This window comes from Patella vulgata, chromosome 3 (genome assembly GCF_932274485.2).
Source record: "Patella vulgata chromosome 3, xgPatVulg1.2, whole genome shotgun sequence".
Lineage (NCBI taxonomy): Eukaryota > Metazoa > Mollusca > Gastropoda > Patellidae > Patella > Patella vulgata.
In genome coordinates, this window is record NC_065881.2 from 62277570 (window position 1) to 62302706 (window position 25137).

A 25137-nucleotide genomic window follows, 5' to 3' on the forward strand; every position below is an offset into this window, starting at 1 on the left:
CACTTGCTGTATTCAGGGACTGGAATATTATATAGCAAGAAAACGCGTTTGCGGCCGTCAAATTTTCCTAACTTTCTTTCAGGGGGGGGGGGGGGGGCGTCTCGAATCTAGACGTCTGTAATTTTTCTGGAGCATTTCAGGTTCTGCCCGCCTAACATTCATACAACCTGTACGCCTATATTATATAGACACAACGTTCGCCAGGTTTTTGAAAAAAACGGGCTATATTATAAGATTGCGACTTTCATGCTTCACGCCAAATTTGTAGCAAAAGAAATCAGCTGGAAACTGTATCTCTGATTGAGATAATAATATCTCAAACTCGGGGTGCTATTTGAGATCTGCGCACCAGTTTTGTTCGGTCAATAAATCAACTCTAGAATACAGCGTTAATTAATTTTGTGACCGATTTGACGTAAATATGTGGCCGATTTGACACTTCCATAAAGTGGTCGCAAAATTGTATCATGGGAAATTGTCTTTCATAAAATTCAAAAATGGCGACCTCTGGAAGCGACAGCGATGTATTTGAGGTATTTAAAGGATAATGTACACATAGCTCTGCTTTAAAAAAAAAAACATAACGTGGACGTTTCGAATGATGCCTATTTATACTTTTTCACACAGCCATTGTCACTTTATCTCTAAAACCCATGTCTGTCGGTGTGTAAAGACGAGGTCTTTGGTCCTTGAACAAAAAAACAACATCCGGTGTTTTGATTCGCCGATAAGGCGATAAGCCACCCAACCACGACCTTCTGAATCTTATTATATTCCGCTTCATAATGAATGCTTTGCAAATCAAAGAAGTTAAAAATGAATTACTGGGCAAACATTTCTGAAAGATCTTACCACTAATCTTGGTTGATCTTGGTCAGTGTTGTAATTGTAATGTTAGTACTTACTGTAAGCCCCACAATGGCTACATACTATGCCATGGCTACATAGCTACTGCTACTAGTTACTATACTTACTGGTAACGTTAAACACCATTACAATTGATACAGTCTAAGACTCCTTACGCAAGTTCAAATAGGTTCAAACGCACAATTGTCAACACATATCATTACAGTTTGCATTGGAATAAGTAATTCTATGACAAATTGAAATAGCCTAGTAGTGAAGACTGAACCACTATAAATATTTACCGAACAATTTTTCTTTGTGGTTATTTGTTCTACATTTGCATAGCGATGTTTCTTGTAATGTCGTATTACGCAAGCCGCCATGACAGCGGACAGTTGAAATTTCGCGTAGCAGTTTGGTTTCATCAAATCATATAATTATGCGGTAAGGCTTCACCTGTATTTCAATGGAATTGATTTATTATTTGTTTAGCTATGTGCAGTACTATTTTGATTCAGTTTATGTGTAAATTAAGGGAGCTATAGGCCAGTAACCTTTTTGTAGTCATTTGACTAAAAAACTTGCGCAAAGGAATTCTGTAGGACGAGCCACTACTGTGGCTGGAGTAAGGCGGAAGACATCAGTAGTGGAACCATTTCTACATAGCTACGAGAACGTATTAATAAAAACGTTGAGATACTGATCTGCTTGTTTTTAGCTACGATTGAATGCCTTTGGTTTCACCTGGCAAACTTAATTTCTTTATTAATGCATGTACCACCTTAAAAATAAGTTAAATGCTGTGTATTAGTAGCCTACTTATTACACATACGCAGCCCAATCTACTGAAACAACATTCGTTTATCAGCAAATATTGACAATAAAGTAAATCAAGCGTTGTTTTTATCAAAATTGATACAGATTCATAATTACCGCGTATTACCCCTGCGCAACTCTAATCTGGTTAGTACTTTGATTGGCTATTGCACACGAGGCACGCAAAGACGTAAATTTAAAATGTCGGAGAGAGCTATCTATTATCACTTTGATTTAAAAAGGGGATTTGTGCCCGTGTCAGGTAGGATTTTCTGCTTAATTGTAGTTGGGTGTGGCAGAAATGTTATAAAAATATTTTAAAATAACAATAATCAATCGTCGTTTTGATGAAAAATATTGTCAATTTTGCTTACTGGGGCCGATGTGATTCGCATTTGGCTTTGCTACGTGGAACCCTAAGCAGACAATTCTCATTTTCGAACTCCAGCAAGGCATTCATCTAATATACACGCTAAGTGTAAACATTCTGGCTCAATTAGAATGAGAGTAATTGTGTTCCAAAGTCTTGACCAATCAAATTGCTTATCGCTCTGCTTACCCTGAGCAGAAAATGCTCATTATCAAACTTAGTCAAAGTATTGATGTAATAAAACTATACACCAAATTTCATTACTCTCACTTAATTACAACTAAAGTTATCGTGTCCCAAAGCATCAACCAATCAAATTGCTCATCTGTGCTTACCCTACGAAGAAAATGCTCATCTTCGAACACCATCAAGGCATTGACCTTATAAACACCTACACCAAGTTTGAGCATTTTACCTCAATTCGAAGGAGAGTTATTGAGTTCCAAAGTCTCGGCCAATCAAATTGCTTATCGCTCTGCTTTAACCCTGAGCTGAAAATGCTCATTAGTCAAGGTATTGATGTAATGAATGAAACTACCGAGGGAAGCAAGGAAAAAGAAATTTTTGGAAGGGGGCGTGGTCTTTTATGAAAATTCAACCCTTCTTGGTGTATTTTCAGAGCATCTGCTGCCTTTTGTATTTGCTTCAGTGTGTGAGTGTAAATCAAATTTCCATTTATTTATATATTTAAATTTTTACCAAATTCACTTAATTTTCATCAATGATACAGAGAATCTGCCAGGGATCTAAAAACTTTTTGACACCAACCGACCGAGCATAAAATTGCCCCACCCCACTATGTATCTCAGTTTTTTGGGGGTTTTTCTTTGTGCTGGGCGGCAAAAAATAGTGCCGCCCGACGTGGGCACACCCCTGAGTGTTTAAGGTCATGAGACGAAGAAGCCTATTGATTTTCAGTGATTTCCGATAATTACTACCAGAGTTAAGGCCTGTGATCACTTTGAAAAATCTTGTGGAAGCTCTAGAGGCTAAAGTTAATATTCGATTGACTTTAAATTTATACACAGTGTTTAGGTCATGAGACAAAGAAGCCTAATGATTTTCATCGATATCCGATAATTACTGCCATAGTTATGTTCCTTGATCACTTTGAAATATGTTGTGGACGCTCTATAGGCTAAAGTTATTATCTGATTGACTTTAGATTTATACACAGTATTTAAGGTCATGAGACGAAGAAGCCTATTGATTTTCAACGATTTCCGATAATTACTGCCAGAATTATGGCCCTTGATGATCACTTTGAAAAATCTTGTGGGTGCTCTAGAGGCTAAAGTTAATATCTGATTTACTTTAAATTTATACACAGTGTTTAAAAGGTCATAAGACGAAGGATCCTAGTCATTTTCAAAGAATTCAAATAATTACTGTCAGAGTTATGGCCCTTGATCACTTTGAAAAATCTTATGGATGCTATAGAGAACAAGTTATCATCTGATTGGCTTTAGATTGATAAACAGGGTTTAGGGTCTTGAGACGAACAAGTATATTGATTTTCAATGAATTTTGATAACTTGAACAGCTAAATCCATGATATTAAAATTAAAAGTTTCGTATACTAAATGTTAGCATGGGGCAGAGCCGCAGAACTAAAAGCCAAACAATTTCTAATGATTTTTGGATAATTACTTAATGAGTTGTTACTCTTACTATTAATCAGATACTCTTAATCAGTGTATTGTAAATGTTTCATTACCGACAATAGAAAAAATATGCGACAACTCTTGTTGACTGCTCGGATGACTTAGCTGCTGTGGGCGTATGTTTCATTGCCTGGCAACCTATTTTTTATACGTCCAGTCACCACATTGCAATTTGGTCATATATTGCTGTCAAGCGTCCACAATTGCTTGTGGATGCTCTAGGGGCCAAAGTTAATATAACCGATTGACTTCAAATTTATAAACAACACAGTTTACATGGAAATACAATCACTGGTTTATAAGTACAGCTAGACGTTTCGACAAGTATTCTCTTATCGTTATCATTTCATTGATATCATCTTTTTAAAGTATTTAATATCTACCATTATAAACTATTTTCTTGTTGAAATCCTATCAAAATACTGCTTAAAATTTGCTTGTTATCTAGAAGAATGTGATGAAATGTATACATGCCTTTCCAACCCCTCAACCTAATACTAATAACAGATGTGATGGCAACAGTAACATAATGTATGAGTGTTCAACTGTGAAAAGAAGACAAAACGTCAATTTCCATTAAAATTGTGCAGGAATTACTGTCAAAATCTTCAGATGGCTTGTGGTGGTAAATGATCAGGGTGTTTTCTCATGTCATACTACCACATGATAATAGGGCCCAGTTAAATTTCATAACTTTTGAAAATAAGGCCTTTCTGATGCAGCATAGCCCTTAACTTGTAAAAACTGGCGTATGCTTTACAATTTGTCACAAATAACCACAAATTTGAGATTGTGGAAGACAGGCATGGTATTATGCCTTTAAAATGTCTTTAGTTTAGTCGTTTACAACTTTTTGAAAAAGAATAATAAGGTCCTTATGCCATATGAAACACTTTCATCAATTGATACATTTTGAATTATATTGTTGTTATTGAGTCAACTGGGGATTGAGTCAATCCCCAGTTGTACGTGACAAGGAGTAGGGTCGCCTGTCCAACCTCGTGGGTTTTCTCCGGGTCCTCCAGTTTCCTCCCACTGCTAAAGACCCCTACGCGCAAGCGAATTATTTAAATAAAATTAAACCATATGTTAGTCCTGAAATGACCTAGTTTATGTCTAGTGGACGTTAAACCCCATTTCTCTCTCTCTCTTGTATATTGTATTGTCTTATTTTGTTGAAGGTGAAAGAGATTATTAAACAGAGAGAAAAAAAAGGTATAATTGAGTATCTGGTGAGATGGGATGGATTTGGAGAGGAAGAAGATTCTTGGGAACCTTCAAAAAGTCTTGTAAACTGTGTTGATCAAATCAAAACATTTGTACAAGCTCAGGTTTGGATACTTTTTTTTTTTACATGCCCACATAGACTGTTGTATATTGTCATAGCACCCAACTGTGTGTCATCCATAATTTTACTTGTGAACAACCTACAGACTACAGTTATCCGATCTGCTTAAAATTAGAGAAACATAGAATCGTATTGATTTTGAACAATTTCAGTTAATTACTTCCTTGTTCACTTCGTAAGATCTTGTGAATGCTGTAAGTAACAACCAAGGTTATTATCAGATTTGTTTGAAATTTACTTACCTTGTTCAAGTTATAGAAATGAAGATGCATTATTAAATCCGATTGATTTGAAATTATCCTCTGTTTTCCCCCCTTCTGCTAAAGACCCCTATGCGCAAGCGAATTATTGAAATAAAGTTTAACCATGTGTTAGTCCTGAAGTGACCTAGTTTGTGTTGAGTGGATGTTAAACCCCCTCTCTGTGTACTGTGAGTTATGGCCCTCATTTTACTTTGTAGAACCTTGTGAATGCTATTTCGAAGAAACTCATTGGATTTCAACAATTTCTGTTAATTACTTTTAGAGTTGTCCCATATTTCACTTTGTTAAATGTGAATTCTTTAACAACAAAATCTGTATTAAATTTATATGCATTATTTAGATTCTAGTAAAACAAAGAAGCCTGTTGAATTTCAGAATTTTCTGTTAATTACTTGTTTCTCTTTGAACCCCTTCTGAATGCTGTGTATAAATTTACATGTATATTTAGGTTAGTAAAACATAGGAGCAATTAACTGCTACAGTGAATGCTATAACGACAAAAGTATTAGTCGATCTGTATGAAATTGATATCAGTGTATTGTAAATGCTCCCATTAGCCGCACAAGATTAAATATGTGACAGTCCTTTAGCTGCTTTGGGCATATGGTTTTTTGCCTGGTCGCCTATCTTTAGTTTCTTGTAACTAAGTGCTCCCATTACTTAAAAAAGAATAAATATGCAACAATCTTTATGGACTGCTTGGACAACATAGCTGCTACAAGGCTAAACTTCTGTTTCATTGCCTAGCAACCTATCTTTATTTCAGGATGCCAATAAAATGGAACAGAAATCTGCTGCAAAGTCCAGATCAAAAGGCAGAGCACGCTCTAGATCAAGGGGCAGATCTAGATCAAGGGCTAGATCCAAGTCGAACACAAGAAAGAGTAAAACAAAAAAATCTAGCTCAAGGAGCAGCAAAACAACAGCTGCAGTCGTTGTTTCCTCAGATGAAGAAGATCTAATCGTGACCCCAAAAAGACAAACTAGAAGAACAGAAGTTGTAACGAGAACAAAAACCAACAACTTTCCAGGACGAATGGAAACATCAGCCAGTTTAATGAAGGTATTTTTTTTTGACCAAACCACACTAATTGAAGTCTCAATTTTTATCCGATTTAAAGAAATGTTCAAATTATATCACCGTTACATCATAAAGATGGTTGAATTCAAATTTCGTGAAAATCGAAATGAAAATGCCAGACAGACAAAATGGCCGCTCCCTGTATGCAAATAGTTTTGAAGTATGTAATAACAAGGTTGTGGAACTCTCTAGAGGTTTCAATTTTTATCAGATTTTTGTAAAAATTTATGTTTATGTCCCAATGATCTTGGTTCCTTTTGATATTCACCCATATCAAACCACAACTTCCTGGATTATGGCACCTGATTGTACAAAGTATCACATTTTTAGCTTGTGGATCCAGTAGAGGTCACAATTTTTATATGCCCACATTAAAATGTGCACAGTGTTTATGGTCATGAGATGAAGAAGCCTTTTGATTTTCAACAATTTCCGATAATTATTGTCAGAGTTATGGCCCTTGATCTCTTTGAAAAATCTTATAGACACTCTAGATACTAAAGTTACTATCCGATTGACTTTAGATTTATACACAGTGTTTACGTTTATGAGACGAAAAAAACTATTAATTTTCAAAGATTTCCGATAATTACTGCCAGAGTTATAGCCCTTGATCACTTTGAAAAAACTTGTGGACACTCTAGAGGCTAAAGTTAATATCCGATTGACTTTAAATTTATACACAGTGTTTAAGGTAATGAGACAATGAAGCCCATTAATTTTCAACTATTTCCGATAATTACTGTCAGAGTTATGTCCCTTGATCACATGAGACGAAGAATCCTATTGATTTTGTGAAGCTCTAGAGACTAAAGATACACAGTGTTTTTAAAAGGTCATAGGGCAAAGAAGCCTATTGATTTTCAACGATTTCCCGATATTTATGGCCGTTAATCACTTCGAAATATCTTGTAGATGCTCTGGAGGGAAAAGTTAATATCCGATTAACTTTAAATTTATACACAGTGTTTAAGGTCGTGAGATGAAGGATCCTAGTCATTTTCAAAGAATTCAAATAATTACTGTCCGAGTTATGGCCCTTGATCACTTTGAAATGTCTTGTTGTGGACACTCTAGAGGCTAAAGTTGATATCCGATTGACTTTAAATTTATACACTGTGTTTAAGGTAATAAGACAATGAAGCCCATTGATTTTCAACTATTTCAGATAATTACTGCCAGAGTTATGTCCCTTGATCACTTTGAAAAATTTTGTGGATGCTCTAGAGGCTAAAGTTAATATAAATTGTTCAAGGTCATGAGACAAACAATCGAAACAAATTCTAATGGGTTATTACATTTAAATCACAGCTAAAGACGTTCCTGTTTACAGAAGCGTTTCCGTAGTTCAATAGAGAAAACTTGAAAAGCGCAATAGAAAATTTAGTTTTAGTATTATCACGCTATATAAATAGAGGATTATTATTATTATTATTATTAATAAGATTTTCATGTGTTGTAAACGTTTTCCTTACTGAGCTGTTGTGGGCGTATTTTTTCATGGACTGACAACCTATCTTTTTTTTGATGAAACTTGAAATATACTTGTATGTTTATAACCCAACGATCTCGATTCATATTTGCGAAAATCAAACTGTAACTTCCTAAATTATGGCCCCTAATTGAACGAAACATCAAGTTTTTAGCGTGTTGTCCCACTAAAGTTCAGAATTTTTATCCGATTTAAAAAATAACATTCAAATATATCACTGTTACACCGTAATGACGGTTAAGTTCATCAAAATGGCCGCTCCCTGTTCGCAAATAGTTTTAAGTATGTAATATCAAGGTTTTGGACTATCTAGAGGTCACAATTTTTTATCCAATATTGATGAAACTTAAAAAATGTGTTAATATCTCAAAGATCTCTGTTCCTTTTGATATTCGCGCATAACTTCCTAGATTATGGCCCCTAATTGTACAAAAAAATGAGATTTTGGCTAGTGGACCCTCTAGAGGTCACAATTTTTTATTCGATTTTAAAAACCGTTTAAATAAATCACCATTACACCATAATGAAGACCGAGTTCAAATTTCGGGAAAATTGAAACGAAACTGCCGGTCAAAATGCCCGCTTCTTGTACGCAATTTTGTAAAAGTATGTAATACGAGGGTTGTGGGCCCGCCTAGAGGCCACAATTTTTGTTTGATTTTGATGAAACTAAGAATATATCTTTATATGCCAAAGATCTTTGTCCCTTTTCATATTTGAGCATTTCAGACCATAAATTCCTGGATTATGGTCCTTGATTGTACGAAAAATCACGTTCTTTTTTTTTAGCTTGTCCTCTATCCATCTCTTGCAAAATGTGGGCGTTTCATTGGTGATAAAAGAAAAAATATGTGACGAGCCTTGTAGACTGCTCGGACAACTTAGCTGCTGTGGGCGTATGTTTCGTTGCCTGGCAGCCTATCTTTATCCGATTTTAAATTTTTTTTTAAATATATCAGTTACACCGTAATGAAGGTTGAGATTGAAATTCCGGTAAATTGAAACGAAACTGCCCAACAAAATGGACGTTCATTGTACGCAAATATAGTAAAAGTAAGTAATACGAAGGTTGTGGACCCTCTAGATGTCACATTTTTTGTGCGATTTTGATTAAACTCAAAATATATGTTTATAAATTATATCCCAAAGATCTTAGTTTCTTTTGATATTCGCACATTTCAGACTGTAAATAACTGGATTATGGTCCTTGATTGTACAAAAAAATCACGTTTTCTAGCTTGTGGAATCTCAGCAGGTCACAATTTTTATCTGATTTAAAAAAAAAATTTTTATAAATATATCAGCCTTATGATGGTTGAGTTTGAATTTCGTGAAAATCGGACTGAAACTACCCAATAAAATGGCTGCTAATTGTACGCAAATTGTGTAAAAGTATATAAAACCAAAGTTGTGGACACTCTAGAAGTCACAAGTTTAATCTGATAATGATGAAACTTAAAATATATGTTTATATGTTTAGCTGCTGTGGGCACATGTTTTTTTTGTCTTACCTATTTATTTAAAATTATAAATTAGAAGTCTTAGCCCTTCATACTGCAAAATGTTCTTGTTCTTAGGCTTTGTTCCTGTTTGCTCACTATACACTTTATTATTATTTTTTTTTTTTTAGCCATTTCCAGGGTGGCTCAGTGAGTAGAACGTTGGCTCACTAACCTGGAGGTGCCGTGTTCAATTCTTTCATTGACCGAGAAAGTTCATCAGGATTTTCTGGCGTGATTCCCCCTTGTTAGTGGTGTAGGACAGAGGTGCGGGGGGTCAAGTGACAACATACTGTCAGTTGGATCGGATGAAAAACTGGAGTCACGTGAACACATCAGGATGCATAAGTAAAAGAACCCAAGTTGACAGTCAGAATTCGAAATAAGAGTAGGCCGTAGTGCCGCTGTCCAGACAAAATCTCCCTCATAGCTCACTGTATGGCGTATGCTCGTCTTCATTAACCCAGGTGGAGCAGAACAGTAGGACATTCAATTTCAATTCTTTATTTCTTTAAGTCTACTGACTCATCAGATAACATTATATACACAAACATTGTAGTTACATACAATAAATACATGACAAGTAAATACAAACATTATAATTACATGTATACACACGAACACAATATATACATGGCAAGTAAAGACAAAATGTATGGGGGTGGAGTGTAAATAAATTGTATTAAATTTCATTCCGAGATTCTATCCGGATTATCGCCCTTATTGTTACTACAGTTGTTTGACGTTCTAATTCTAACTCTGGACGTCAACTGGCAGATTATCGCCATTCAAGAGACAATCACAGTTTTCATTTTGAGTGAAGCTATATATTTTTTAAAGGCCTGGGACTGTACAGCGCAGTGGACACTTAAGGCTGGCCCCCGGATTCATTCACTGGATTTGATATTTGTTGTTTATTTCTTGCAATATCTATATAGTTTGTTTTTTCCACAAGTGTATCTTGTCTGTTTAGTGTTGTATTGTAGTTCAGTCCTCCTGCACTTGCTATTTTGGTATTTTGTAATACCTTTATATTTTTTTTTCATTTTCAGGTGACCACAGATGAGGATGATCCAGAAATAACCAAAACAACAACTGTTTTAAGAGAAAGAAGAGAAGTTGAAATGGTGGAAAATCATAAAACATTAATATCATCAATTAAAGGTGGAGAGTCTGAAGAACCTAATTTTGTAGTCAAAATGTGGAATTATGCAGATACCGCTGTTCTTATTCTCTTTATATGTATCAGTGTCTTTCTCTTAAGTTTTGTTCTTGAGAAATATATTGAGTAAGTAGTTTGATATCTTCGTTCTGAATTATGGAAATCTGTTTAGAACTGCTATTTAGTCATTTTTGTCATTGGTAAGTCACTTGTCACAGCAACAGTGTAAGTTATCCCGAATCAAGGGCAAAATCAACACAAGACCACTGTTTTATTTTCTTGTCAGATTTTGTTGTGTCTTTTTCTGTCAATTTTTATACGCCCACATAGAAATGTGGACGTATATTGCCGTCGTCCAGAATTTCTTGTGAACGCTCTAACGCCAAAAGTTATCATCCAATTGTTTTAAAATTGATATATGTTGTTTACATTAGTGAGACGAAGAATCCTATTTAATTTCAATAATTTCCGTTTATAACATCTAGAGCTATGGCCCTTGATTCACTTTGTTGAACCTTGTGAACGCTCTAATGCCAAAAGTTAACATCCGATTTTTGTGAAATTTATATTTAGATTAGGGAAACGAAGAAGCCTATTGAATTTCAGCAATTTCCGTTTATTACTTCTAGAATTATGGCCCTTGTTTCACTTTGTTTAACCTTGTGAACGCTCTAACCCTAAAAGTTATCATCCTATCTTTCTGAAATTTAGATGCATTATTTGAATTAGTGAAATGAAGAAGCCTATTGAACAGCAATTTCTGTGTATTATGTCTAGAGTTATGGCCCTTGTTTCACTTTATTGAACCTTATGAACACTCTAACGCCAAACGTTATCATTTGATCTTTCTGAAATTTGTATGTATTATTTAAAGTAGTGAAACGAAGAACCTTATTGAATTTCAGCAATTTCTGTTTATTACGTCTAGAGTTATGGCCCTTGTTTTACTTTATTGAACTTTGTGAATGCTCTAACATCAAAAGTTATCTGTTGATCTGTATGAAATTTACATGCGTCATTTAAGTTAGTAAAGAGAAGAATCCTATTGAATTTCAGCAATTTCCGTTTATTACTTCTAGAGCTATTGCCCTTGTTTCACTTTGTTCAACCTTGTTAATGCTCGATTGATGAAAGTTATCATCCGATATGTATGAAATTTATATGCATCATTTAAATTTGTGAAACGAAAAAGCCTGTCAAATTTTAACAATTTTTGTAGATTACTTCCAGAGTTGAGACCCTTGTTTTAATTTGTAGAACCTTGTGAACCCTCAAACGGCAAAAATTATAATCTGATCTGTATGGAACTGTCTTGTAAAGGCCCCTAATTACCTACAAAGGAATAAATATGCGACAACCCTTGTCGACCGCTCGGACGATTTAGCCGCTGTGGGCGTATGTTTCGTTGCCTGGCAACCTATCTTTATTCAAGTTTGTAAAAAATTTGTTTTCTTTTTTAGCCCTCGTATGATCTGGAAAGCTGTAATTAATTCTTATAAATCGTCCATAGCTTATATCATATCATCATGGGGGACTATCTGTACCATGGCTGGCAGAGCTTGGAATACGACTTCTGCAACCCTCAAAACCAACTGGAAAAATCTGTCTGGCAAATGAAGCATATGTGACTTTTGGCCTGGATCAGTATACTATATAACAGACCTTTTGCAATGTAGATGGCAGCAGCACTGAGCAGCAGTATTTTATAGAAGTATCAGGGTGCTTTGTTGTTTTGTTATTTAGGCAAAAAAATACAGACATTGTTTTTAGTGCTTGGTATTTTTTAGATTTAGTTGCAATTTTTATCAGTATTTGGACCATTTTTTTTTCCTTCATTCAATTTTAATCATTTTTTTTTTAAACTAAAGATTTATTCTTGTTATTGTTTTTTTACAAAGATTTGGGATGCTCAAGTTTAAATCAAAATTCAGAGTTTTGTTTTGATCAAATCAATAATTCCTTCCTTGTAATACAAATAGCCATTCCCATGGTGTGTTACTGACATTAAGAATTTTTTGTTTTTATTACTGTACATGCCTACATTGTATTAGAACACTTTATTCATTCATCAGTTCATTTATTTGTTCAGTTATTTATGCATTCATTAGTTCAGTTTTATCAGTATTATGACTAAATTTTTTAATTCATAAAATATCATTGAATTGAAAGTGTGCACATTTTATAATACATCTTTTGGGTTTTGTTTACACTTAATCCACACTTATATTCCAAAATCATGTATAGCCAAATTTAATTCTATCTAACCTAAATAATGATGTATAGCCAAATCTAATTCAAAGCTAAATAATGATGTTTAGCCAAATCTATATCTAACCTAAATAATGATGTGTACTAACCCAAATAATGATGTGTAGCCAAATCTAATTCTAACCCAAATAATACTGTAAGCTTACAGCCAAATGTAATTCTAACCCACAAAATTGTTGCTGTTGTTAAAATTACATTTTTGATATGGATAGCAAAGTAAAAATATATCAGTTAATTCAGTTATAATTAATAACAGTAAAAAAGAAATCTGTTTAAATTCGTCCACAAGTATAGCTAACTAATTTTGAATTGTATTTAAATACACCACATACTAGAACTTGTGAATTAAATTCCCATTTTTCTGGTAAATTGTATATTTGGAATTGGTTTTATGTTTGGTGTATATTATTATGGTTACATTAAATTAACATAGACATTCCAAAAGTAATTACTGTTTTTATACCTATCAATATTGGTAAAAGGATTGATCGGTGTATTAAAATCTTTATGTAATTAAACATTTATCTCCAAATACTTGTTTTGGTGGTCATGGTAGTAGCGATTTATTTTGTTGAATTCAGTTTTAAAACTAGAAGACAGACTCGTAACACACGAACATTCTAAGTAATAAGTAATAAAATTACTATTAAAGCAAGTGACTAGCCTGAAGTGATACAGGCTTGAAGTAAAATGAAAAGAAACTAAACAAAAAGGTAGGCAATCCACAAAATGCAAAATATGAAAAGTGGGCATTTCCAACACAATGTAAGTGCTTGAAAAATATACAACAATTTGGGAATGAAAGCATCAAATACAAGGTCGAGTCATAGGTCCTTTTACAAAAAACAAAGACTATAAAATATTTACAAGATGCTACCAGTCCTGAAAGTGGTTGTCTGTTGAATGGCGTCATTATCAAAACATTACCTATAATAATAAGGGTGATCACCAGACCAGAATTTCAAATCATTAGTTATTTTTTGTGATGATTAGGATACTGGACCATTGTAATGGTATCAATACTGACAACGAAAGGGGGGGGGGGAAACATTTCATATTTGAGTTTTGGTATTCTGGTTAATTCTGAAAAAAAAATTGGTCAATAGTTAGTGTTTTGTATTTACTTTATTGGTCATTTTCATATTTTATAAATATTAATCTTTATTGTCCCCCGCAGGGGACTATTAAAATGGGTTCGTACGTCTGTCTGTCTGTCCGTCTGTTTTCTTCTAATTGAGCTAGAATGTTCCAACTTGGTGTAGGTAGTTCGAAGATGAACATTTTCTGCTTAGGGTAAGCAGACTTAGCAGAGATATTTAATTTGATTGGTTGATGATTTGGGACACGATAACTTTAGTTCTAATTAAGTGAGGAGAGTGAATAAATTTGGTGTATAGTTTCCTTACATTCATACATTGACTAAGTTCGATAATGAGCACTTTCTGCTCAGTGTATGCAGAGCGATAGGCAATTTGATTGGTCAAGACTTTGGAACACAATAACTCTCCTTCGAATTGTGGTAGAATGTTCAAACTTGGAGTAGGGGTTAATTGGGTGAATGCCTTGATGGAGTTAAAAGATGAATATTTTCTGCTTAGGGTAAGCAGAGACAAGCAATTTGATTGGTTGATGCTTTGGGACACGATAACTTTGGTTCTAATTGACTGATGAAATTTGGTGTATAGTTTCATCATATCAATACCTTGAAAAAGTTTGATTATGAGAGCATTTTCGGCTCAGGGTAAGCAAAGCGATAAGCAATTTGATTGGTCAAGACTTTGGAGCTTGACAACTTTGATTCTAATTGAGTGATAGTGGTGAAACTTCGGGTATAGTTTTATTACATCGATACCTTAACAAGCGTTGATGCTGAGCATTTTCTGCTAAGGCAAAGTGGAGACTTCCATCTGATTGGTCGCGACTTTGGAACACAATAACTCTCCTTATAATTGAGGTAGAATGTTCAAAATTGGTGTAGGTGTCTATTACGTGAATGCCTTGACATAGCTCGTTCATGCGCCTTTTCCACTAAGGCTAAGCAGAGATGAGCAATTTGTTTGGTTGAGACTTTGGAACACGATAACTTTAGTTCTAATTGGGTGAGAGGGATGAAACTGAATAGATTCATTATATCAATACATTGACTAAGTTCAATGATGAAGATTTTCTGCTAAGGCTAATTAACGATAAGCAGTTTGATTGGTCATGACTTTGGAACATAAAAATTCTGTTGAGGTATAGATGTTCATTAGGCGAATGTCTTGACTGAGTTCAATGATTAATATTTCCCATTAAACCTAAGCAGAGCTAAACAATTTCTTTGGTCTATGCTTTGGGACAAGATAACTTTGATTGTAACTGATGGAGAGTGATGAAACTTAGTGTATAGTTTCACTCACACTACCAGGTACTTCAAAACCTGAGTTTGATAGTGAATAGTCGGAGCAAAACAGTAGGACGTTACACTCCATTTCATTTGATAGTGAACATTTTATGCTTAGAGTTAGACTAAGCATAGATAATCAGTTTGATTACTCAATACTATGGAAAAAGATAAATGTGCAATTATTTAAAAACACAACACAGTTTATATGGAAATACAATCACTGGTTTATAAGTATAGCACGACGTTTCGACAAGTATTCTCTTATCGTTATCAAGCACAAATGATATTTAGTTAAACTAAAAGGTGATATTTATAGTAAAACAAATGGGAAACAACTACCAACCAACCCAAGTCAACCAAAAGGAGTAGTATACAAAGTAGACTGCTTTTGCGGCAAGGCATACATAGGTGAAACGAAAAGACCACTTGACAAACGTATATCAGAACATAAGTCTAGAGCCAAAACTAATGTATCCGCAATAGCAGAACATATAAGCAAGAACCAGGGCCACGAACCAGACTGGAAGAATGTCCAAACTTTAGCCATACATAAACACCAAAAGAAAAACAGGAAAATCATAGAAGCCATCCAAATCAAACGCCACAGCCCAGAACTGAATAGAGACACAGGGTTATATATACCAAAGGCCTATGATGAACTAATTAAGATGGAGAAATAATTGTCTATTGGCCCATAGTTTTCCTATTTGTTTCTTTTGGACATTTCTAGTTATTATATAACCTAATTTTAATCACATTGTTTTCTTCTTTTGTTGTTCCTTTTTGGCCATTTCTACATATTATAAAACCTAACTTCAATCATACTGCTCCCCCCCCCTCTCCCCCTTAATTAGCTTAGAGAAGTATAATACCTGTTATATAAACCATATTTTGTAATTACCAAATTAAGGGGTTATACTGTATACATCCATTATTATACATTTCTTACTTATAGGGCTTCTAATTGTTTATTTTGTCTATATCAAATTTATGGCTTTGTTGCTCCCTGACTATTGTTAACCACTGATTATTGTTAACCCCTATCAATTACTAATATTTAAGTTTTAATTATCCTTTGATCAATTTATACATTATTATAAATTTCTTATTAATAGGGCTTCAAATTGTGTTTATTTTGTCTATATCAAATATATGGCTTTGTTGCTCCCTGGTCACTGTTAACCCCCATCAATTAACTATATTTAAGTTTTAATTATCCTTTGATCAATTGAACTATTATCTTGTATTATAACAGTATTTATCTATGGCTTCTTTTTTGTTTTACTATAAATATCACCTTTTAGTTTAACTAAATATCATTTGTGCTTGATAACGATAAGAGAATACTTGTCGAAACGTCTTGTCGAAACGTCGTGCTATACTTATAAACCAGTGATTGTATTTCCATATAAACTGTGTTGTGTTTTTAATGTGTTCAATTGCTAAATGCCACTCAAGGATTATGCAATTATTTAATGTGTCATCTGGTTTCTTTTTGGATTTTGGCAGGGGACATCAGCCTCACTGTTGGCTTGTTTGAAATTAATTTTATCCTAGTAGTATTATATACTGCCAAGCTTTATGATGCATAATTAATTCATTCTATAGAATGTCCATAAAATATTTGAAGTAGGAATTTTATTACTGTTATAAAAGAATCATGTTTTAGCAATTTATTTTTTTCACAATGAATTTCTTTGTGTAATCAAATATCTACAAAAAACTTTTATGCAATGATCATTTCTTAGTAAAATATCTGATGAAAAAAGATAAATGCATGTCTTTATATAGTCAACACATCATTTTCATAGAAAAATATTTTGATATTAAAAGTGTATTTTTCACATGACTCTTTGTTATTTAATTTAAAAAATCTGAAATGTGGTGTGAACATGCAACAGACGATCATCTGATCTTTTTGAAATTCACAAATGTTTTGAGTTTCAACGATGTTTGATAACTTCTGGAGTAATTTCCCTTGTTTTGTTCAGTCAAGTGAATACTCTCAGATTTCAGTAATTTTCATTAATTACTTCTAAACTTATGGCCCTTGTTCAGTGTATAGAATCTTTTGAAAACAATTGTTAAACAATCCTCTTGAATTTAAACAATTTCTGTTATGGCCAGTGCTAAATTTGTGAACACTTTAAAATCAAAAGTCATCATTTGATTATCAAAATTTATATTTTTTTTTAACCTAAATTGGACGAAAATGGGTCAAAAATGACATAATGTGATATTCATGTGGACATATATTGTCGTCGCCCCTGTCCGTCCGTCCGTCCGTCCACAATTTGTTTGTGGACACTCTACAGGTCACAATTCTTATCCGATTTTGACGAAACTTGAAATATAGGTTTATCTCCAAAAGATCTCGGTTCCTTTCGATATTGGCATGTATTGGCATGTATTGGATCGAAACTTCATGGATTATGGCCCCTGTTTGTACGAAAAATCATGTTTTTAGCTTGTGCACACTATAGAGGTCACAATTTTTATCCGATTTTGTTGAAACTTGAAATCTAAGTTGATAATCCAAAGATCTCGGTTCCTTTCGATATTCGTGCATATCGGAACGTAACTTCCTGAATTATGGCCCCTATAGAGGTCATAATTTTTATCCGATTTAAAAAACCATATTATTATATCACCGTTACACCCTTAGGATGGCTGAGTTCGAATTTCGTGAAAATCGGCCCGAAATTGACAGACAAAATGGCTGCCGTTCGTTCTCAAATAGCGTAAAAATATGGTATATCAAGGTTGTGGACCCTACAGAGGTCACAATTTTGTTGAAACTTGAAATGTAAGTTTATAACCCAAAGATCTCGGTTCCTTTCGATATTCGCCCATATCGGACCGTAACTTCCTGAATTATGGCCCCTGATTGTACGAAAAATCGCGTTTTTAGCTTGTGGACCCTATAGAAGTCAAAATTTTTATCCGATTTAAAAAAACATATTATTATATCACCGTTACACCATAAGGACGACTGAGTTCGAATTTTGTGAAAATCGGACCAAAAATGACAGACAAAATGGATGCCCTTCGTTCTGAAATAGCGTAAAAATATGGTATATCAAGGTTGTGGACCCTATAGAGGTCACAATTTTTATCCAATTTTGTTGAAACTTGAAATGTAACCCAAAGATTTCGGTTCCTTTCGATATTTGCGCATATCAAATTGTAATTTCCTGAATTATGGCCCTTGATTGTAGGAAAAATCACTTTCTTTTTAGCTTGTTCTCTATCCATCTCTCGAAAATGTGGGCGTATTCTGCCTGGCAGCTGCTGGTTATACACCCTCGTTGAAATGAGGTTGTATATTGTTGTTGCTCATGGGTCATTCCATGCCAAGTGGACCAGTGCTTGTCAGGTGACCCCTTCAGAATATTATGAAAAGATATGTTCTAAAACTGCAAAGTTATATGACTAGCATTAATATTGGCCTTTTGAATCGGGGTACCCATTCGCAAGTTGTGAAACTACTATTTTATACGCCCTTTAAAATAATATCCTCCTTGCAATAAGGGTGGTTGTGTGTCTGAATGGCCTAATGTGTGTGTTTTAGATCAAGAGCAGGGCCGGCGGAAGCAATTCTTGATTTGGGGTGGGGGGGCTTCCATCCTAGGTCCTTATAGGCGTGGGTCCAGGGGCCACAATAACCTGGAGAAAAGAGTACTTTCGGCCAAATTATTGGGGGGGGGCCTGAAGAATGGGTTCGTCCGTCTGTCTGTCTGTCCGTCACACTTTTTGGGACACAATAACTCTCCTTCTAATTAACCTAGAATGTTCAAACTTGGTGTAGGTGTTTATTAGGTCAATGCCTTGATGGAGTTCGAAGGTGAGCATTTTCTGCTTAGGGTAAGCAGATATATGCAATTTGATTGGTTGATGCTTTGGGACACGATAACTTTAGTTCTAATTAAGTGAGAGTGATGAAACTTGGTGTATAGTTTCATTACATCAATACCTTGACTAAGTTCGATGATGAGAATTGTCTGCTTAGGCTAAGGAGCAATAAGCATTTTGATTGGTCAAGACTTTCGAACATAACAACTCTGCTTCTAATTGAGGTAGAATGTTTAAACTTGATGTAGATGTTCGTCTTGATGTTCGTCAGTTCGAGTTCACTGATCAACATGTCGAACTAAAGCTAAGCAGAGATAAGCAATTTCCTTGGTCGATGCTTTGGGACAAGATAACTTTGATTCTATCTGATAGAGAGTGATGAAACTTAGTGTATAGTTGATAATCAGTTTGATTGCTCGATACTTTTGAAAAAAATAGATGTGCGATTAATTAATATGTGTCATCTATTTATTTGGGGATTTCGGCGGGGGACATCAGCCTCACTGTTGGCTTGTTAAATGTAAAATCCCTCGGGGGTTACGACTGTAAATAAGATGCCAGCTAACTAACTATGAGATCTACAGTTTGATCCTGGTGTTGGCTGAGAAAGTTCCTTGGGATTATCCAGCCTGGATTTTTTCTTGTAAGTGGTGAAGAACAGTTAAGACCTGGCATGGAACAACGTCTAGTCATTCAGGTGTGGGCGATAAATAGAGATACCACATACATATTGGCGTAAACTTAAAAAAAAAACCCATGTCACTTCCTGCGGCAGCTCTGAAAACCTGTTGCACTTGCTCGCTTTGTAGAATCTTGTCAACGCCTTAAAAGGTCCGAAGTCAGATTATCTACTTTGTTTCGATTATTGCAATGATTCACGATAAAAAGGTTGATGCTGACCTTAACAAAGTTCGATGCTGAGCATTTTCTGCTTAGGCAAAGTAGTGACGTCAATCTGATTGGTCGAGACTTTGGAACACAATAACTCTCCTAATTGAGGTAGAATGTTCAAATTGGTGTAGGTGCCTATTAGGTGAATGAATGCCTGGACAGAATTTGATCATGCGCGTTTTACACTAAGGCTAAGTAGAGATAAACAATTTGATTGGTTGAGACTTTGGAACACGATAACTTTGGTTCTAATTAGGTGAGAGCGATGAAACCCTGAGTATAGATTCATTATATCAATAGCCTACCTTGACTAAGTTTGATAATGAGCATTTTCAGCTCAGGGTAAGCAGAGCCACGAGCAATTTGATTGGTCGAGACTTTAGAGCTTGACAACTTAGATTCTAATTGAGTGATAGTGGTGAAAATTTGTGTATAGTTTCACTACATCAATACTTGAACAAAGTTCGATGCTGACCTTAACAAAGTTCGATGCTGAGCATTTTCTGCTTAGGCAAAGTAGTGACGTCAATCTGATTGGTCAAGACTTTGGAACACTAACTCTCCTAATTGAGGTAGAATGGTCAAATTTGGGTAGGTGTCTATTAGGAGAATGCCTTGACAGAATTCGATCATGCACATTTTACACTAAGGCTAAGTAGAGATAAACAATTTGATTGGTTGAGACTTTTGAATACGATAACTTTGGTTCTAATTAGGTGAGAGCGATGAAACCCTGAGTATAGATTCATTATATCAATAGTCTACCTTGACTAAGTTTGATGATTAAAATTGTCCGATTAGGCTAAGTAGCGATAAGCAATTTGATTGGTCAAGACTTTGGAACATAACAACTCTGGTATTGAGGTATAGATGTTCATTAAGTGAATGTCTTGACTGGGTTCAATGATTAACATTTCCCGCTAAAGCTAAGCAGAGCTAGCAATTTCATTGGTCGATGTTTTGGGACAAGATAACTTTGATTCTAACTGATGAAGAGTGATGAAACTTAGTGTAGTGAACATTTTCTGCTTAGACTAAGCATAGATAATCAGTTTGATTGCTCATACTTTTGAAAAAGATAAATGTGCAATTAATTAATATGTGTCATCTATTTATTTCGGGATTTCGGCGGGGAACATCAGCCTCGCGCCCATGATTTAGCTATATCAATCTTTCTCATTGTAGCACTTTGCTATAGAGTGCTTTTCAACAACTCCAATTATTATTATCGGTACTTTGATATGGTGTTGTATTTGTTAATATTATTTACATGTGCATAAGTATTTGCTTTACGTAGCCTTTAACGCTTGCATGTCTCGACACATTTTGTATAGAAGTGTCAAACGGTGCCGGCTATATATCTATATATATACTTTGCATTTTTATCTCGGACTATTATACTCTTATTGGCACGTTGCTGGTAAATCATGTCTTACTGCGAGGGATTTACATCCAGAACTATTTTATTCATACCCCCTCTACAAACTATAAAGGTATAGTTGTGATTAGTTAGCTGCACGGTTCGCTATGTTTATTCATGTAGACAGGTCAAGTAGCCATGGGCAACCAAACTACATCGCAATCTTTTATTGCCTTCCAGGTGAAGCGACTTAACTGTATTCGCAAGGTTTATCTATAGTTCCGATGGGCTTAAAACCACTTAGTCATGACATTTATTAGCCATTTAGTTTTTCGCGTGTTGTTATGATTCCTGTCAAGGAATTATATAGTTCTGTATATTACTTAACATTGTGCATATTAGAGAACTATATAGTTCTACATGAATTATATTAGGCCTTCGCCACAAACTTAAATAATACACAATATACCCACGATAATAATTGATAGTTCTTGGATTGGGAGTAAAGATTATTTAAAAGTTACAGACCAATGTCTTCTTATTTTGGACCAAATTTCGTTTTTTTTTATTTTTGTTGTATGAGAGATAATATACTTCGTACTTCGATAATTTTTCAAAAGGTAATTGTATCCCTCAAAGTGTGGAACAAGATCAGAATAATTGTAGATTCGTGGGATAGATGCGTAAATCAATCTATTCTATAAATTATATATATAGCCTCTAAATTAAATGTGTTCTCATGGATATGAGTCACCAAATAGAATCCTGGCACACCTATCAAAAAGAGCTCGTTCTGCTTGGTTGAACATCGTGTCGCCAAACATTGACACTTGGATGGAGTATGCCTTGCTTTGATGCACAAGATAGTATTTATTCCTACAGACATTCCGCGGGACCTCGGACAATTTGATTGGCGGAATAAACTTTGGTGACCCTAAGCCCTACGGCAATCCGATAATAATGGGAGACCTTTAATTGTCCATAGGCTGAACTGTTGCCATGGCAAGATGTATTTGACTGGGCCTTTGAGGTGGAATTTATGTCAAGGTGTACCCGCTTTTTAAGTCTAACATGACTACACTGGCGAAATTCATTCTATGGGTGACAGTCCGAAGTATCAATACGCGAGTAATGTAGAGATAGTATCGGCAGAGAATTATTTTAGTTTTATTATGTTGTAAAAGGCCTAAAATATTCTTCAGTCTTTTTTTATAAAAAAACCCAAAAGCCTAAAACACCCTTTCTTTTACTGCAGACCAGAAAGAAATGATCTCTATACAATCCTATGGCAACAGTTCCCATGCACATTCGGCTGTCCTACCAGACTATTAAATCAGAGATATCGGTATTAAATTATTGCTGTTTAAAGGTGCCAAGTTGTAAATCCCATGAAACCCATAAGACAATTATGGTACTAGACGCAGGTGTGACATTCCATGAAAAGGTAGAGCATAAATTTATTAGCTATAAAAGGCAGTTATGGTACTACACGCTGATGGGATATTCCATGAAAAAAAGTAGAAAATAAATGTATTAGCTATGTGAACTACCCTATACCTTGTACACGACATTCGTCAATATTATAGCCGTTAAGATATTCAGTCATTATGTAATCATCTTTGAGCGGTATTTAGCAACTGACATGCGTAATAAACACAAAAACATTAAATATGGAACACAATTACTATTTTAATTTGCTTGAAAACGTCGAGAGAACTCTCAACGAAACGTCGCTTTAATTAAAATAGTAATTTGTGGTCCATATTATGTTTTTGTGTTTATCATTATGTAATGTGTATTATAACTTACATAATAGAGAAAATATATATATAGCCATGGCCTAATTTATGAAAAAGAAATGCTAGGTGTTTTGCAAGGATATGAGAGATGTTCACTCTTCTTGAACCATAACTTCATGACTTTCCAGTGTTTCCACACCGGAGGTTAAAAGTCTATTTAACTTGAAAGTATAAAGCTAACATTTAGAACGTCTGAAAGGATAATTGACTAATAAAGAAACATCCACGAATTATTCATACTTGCATCATAAATTCGCGCGAGTTTCATTTCATAAAATACGTTTTTCAACAACTAATGTTTGTGATTTAGAAATAGCTTGAAGTACAGACTAAATGAAATTTCCACACCTTTCATTTATTCCCCAAACAACGCTCCACTGCCTGTCTTTCAGATTGCAGTACTGTGACACATGAAAGGGTAATCAAGACGGCATAGAACGGCAAATTTATACACCATAGGTAATCGAATTATGTTACATTTCTATTGATAAATAATGGCATCTCACAGTGTTGTGTTTTCTCATTACGTTGGGTTCTGATAGTTCATTAGTTGGAAATGTGTGCTCAGACTTTATTGTATCCATATTTAATTGGGCTCAGCAGAAAGCGTTAATTGATCTATTTAATGATCTCTTTTGGAATTCTCTTGTCTATTGTAATGGGCGATTACCGAATGCTCTCCAAAAGTCGGCACCTTTTTTCTAAGAAAGTGACAATATCATTGTATTGTAGAGTTACCATTCGATAATCCGTATTTGGATAGAATTATCCCTATTTATACAAGTTTTATAACTCTTTGATATACACTACGAATGAAGCAGAACTAAAATTATATTATCTTATAACCATCTAATAAAGTACTACTACTCCCCAAAGGTTTATTACATTGTTGCAAATATTTAAATCAGAAGAATATTCTGATATGGGATTTTTTAATATCACAAAGAATATTCTGTTTTCATCATTATATTAATTCATATCCATGAATATGTAAAAACAATTTGCTAAATAAAATAAATAAAAAAAAACGTACTGGAATAAGCAATGCCTTATACGTTTTCTCACGAAATGAATTTCGAATAGACGGCAAGTAATTAACCTGGACACGTATACTGTCACATATTTCACGAGAGCTATTAAGGATGCATGATACATTACCAGTTTGGTGTTTGATCTTTGTACGTACGTATCACTTTCAGCTCATTGTCTGTAGAATTTATCGGACTATATTATCCATGTTGACGCCGTCTTTGAAATACTGTTAACGTTATGGTAACAGACATGGGCATGTTTAGTTCCAAGAATTCGTACCTCTTACAGCGAATTAGTGTCAAATTATTAATCAATTATACTTAAATATGCCTGAGTGAAGTATAAATTTAAATAAGAACACAATTAAAATATCGTGATCACAAGATAAAAGATCCCCTCCCTTTCTCCCCACAAAAAAGCCAAAAGACTCTCTTTTTTTTTTACATTTTAAAAAGCCATTTGTTGAGTAATAATCACTCTCTTTAATTTTCATTTTCATAACAGCAATATTATTAACATTGTCAATATTGTCATGAAATATTAAAGAATGAACCCCTTGGTTTAAAGTGTTTATCTTTGTGATATTTATAAGTTCACAAAATAATTCCAATGCCATACTGACACAGCCCCCTCCCAACCCAGATAATTTAAGACAAGCCCTGAGGAAGCTGCCTTTTGTTTATTTAGCTTAAATCATACATAGAATTCAGATTAAGGTAATGGCATCTATAGTAGTTTAAATGGGTTATAATACTCTAGGTAATTTATTTATCTTTCTAACAAACTAGGTTAAGTACTTCAATAAACTCTGAGAAAATACACCAGTCTACTCAACTGTTGCAGACAAGTCTTTGTCTTTTTTTACCTGGGAAAAAATGATCCAAGCCGTGCCAAGGTAACTTATAGGTTTACTATTGCCGTCTATATGTTATAATATGGCCCTCTAGAACAGTTGCATAAGGAACACTAGATAGTAATTCAATATCGACACTCGTGAATGTCGTATTT

General features: G+C 34.5%; 1 protein-coding gene across 1 annotated transcript; it reads left to right on the forward strand.

Annotated features, from left to right (window-relative positions):
• Window positions 1–475: 475 nt before the first annotated feature.
• LOC126814498 (chromodomain Y-like protein) lies at window positions 476–17039 on the forward strand. The gene is made up of 5 exons (XM_056099575.1): window positions 476–533; window positions 4878–5027; window positions 6074–6370; window positions 10432–10667; window positions 12002–17039. The coding sequence occupies exons 1-5, from the start codon at window positions 498–500 to the stop codon at window positions 12156–12158; spliced, it is 876 nt and encodes a 291-aa protein (XP_055955550.1). The 5' UTR covers window positions 476–497; the 3' UTR covers window positions 12159–17039.
• The last annotated feature ends 8098 nt before the right edge of the window (window positions 17040–25137 follow it).

Bases quoted from the DNA above. Each gene is read 5' to 3' on its own strand.
- LOC126814498 (XM_056099575.1), top strand. From the start codon at position 498: ATGGCGACCTCTGGAAGCGACAGCGATGTATTTGAG. The intron at 534-4,877 runs GTATTTAAAGGA...ATTTTGTTGAAG, and splicing joins GCGACAGCGATGTATTTGAG to GTGAAAGAGATTATTAAACA. The intron at 5,028-6,073 runs GTTTGGATACTT...TCTTTATTTCAG, and splicing joins AAACATTTGTACAAGCTCAG to GATGCCAATAAAATGGAACA.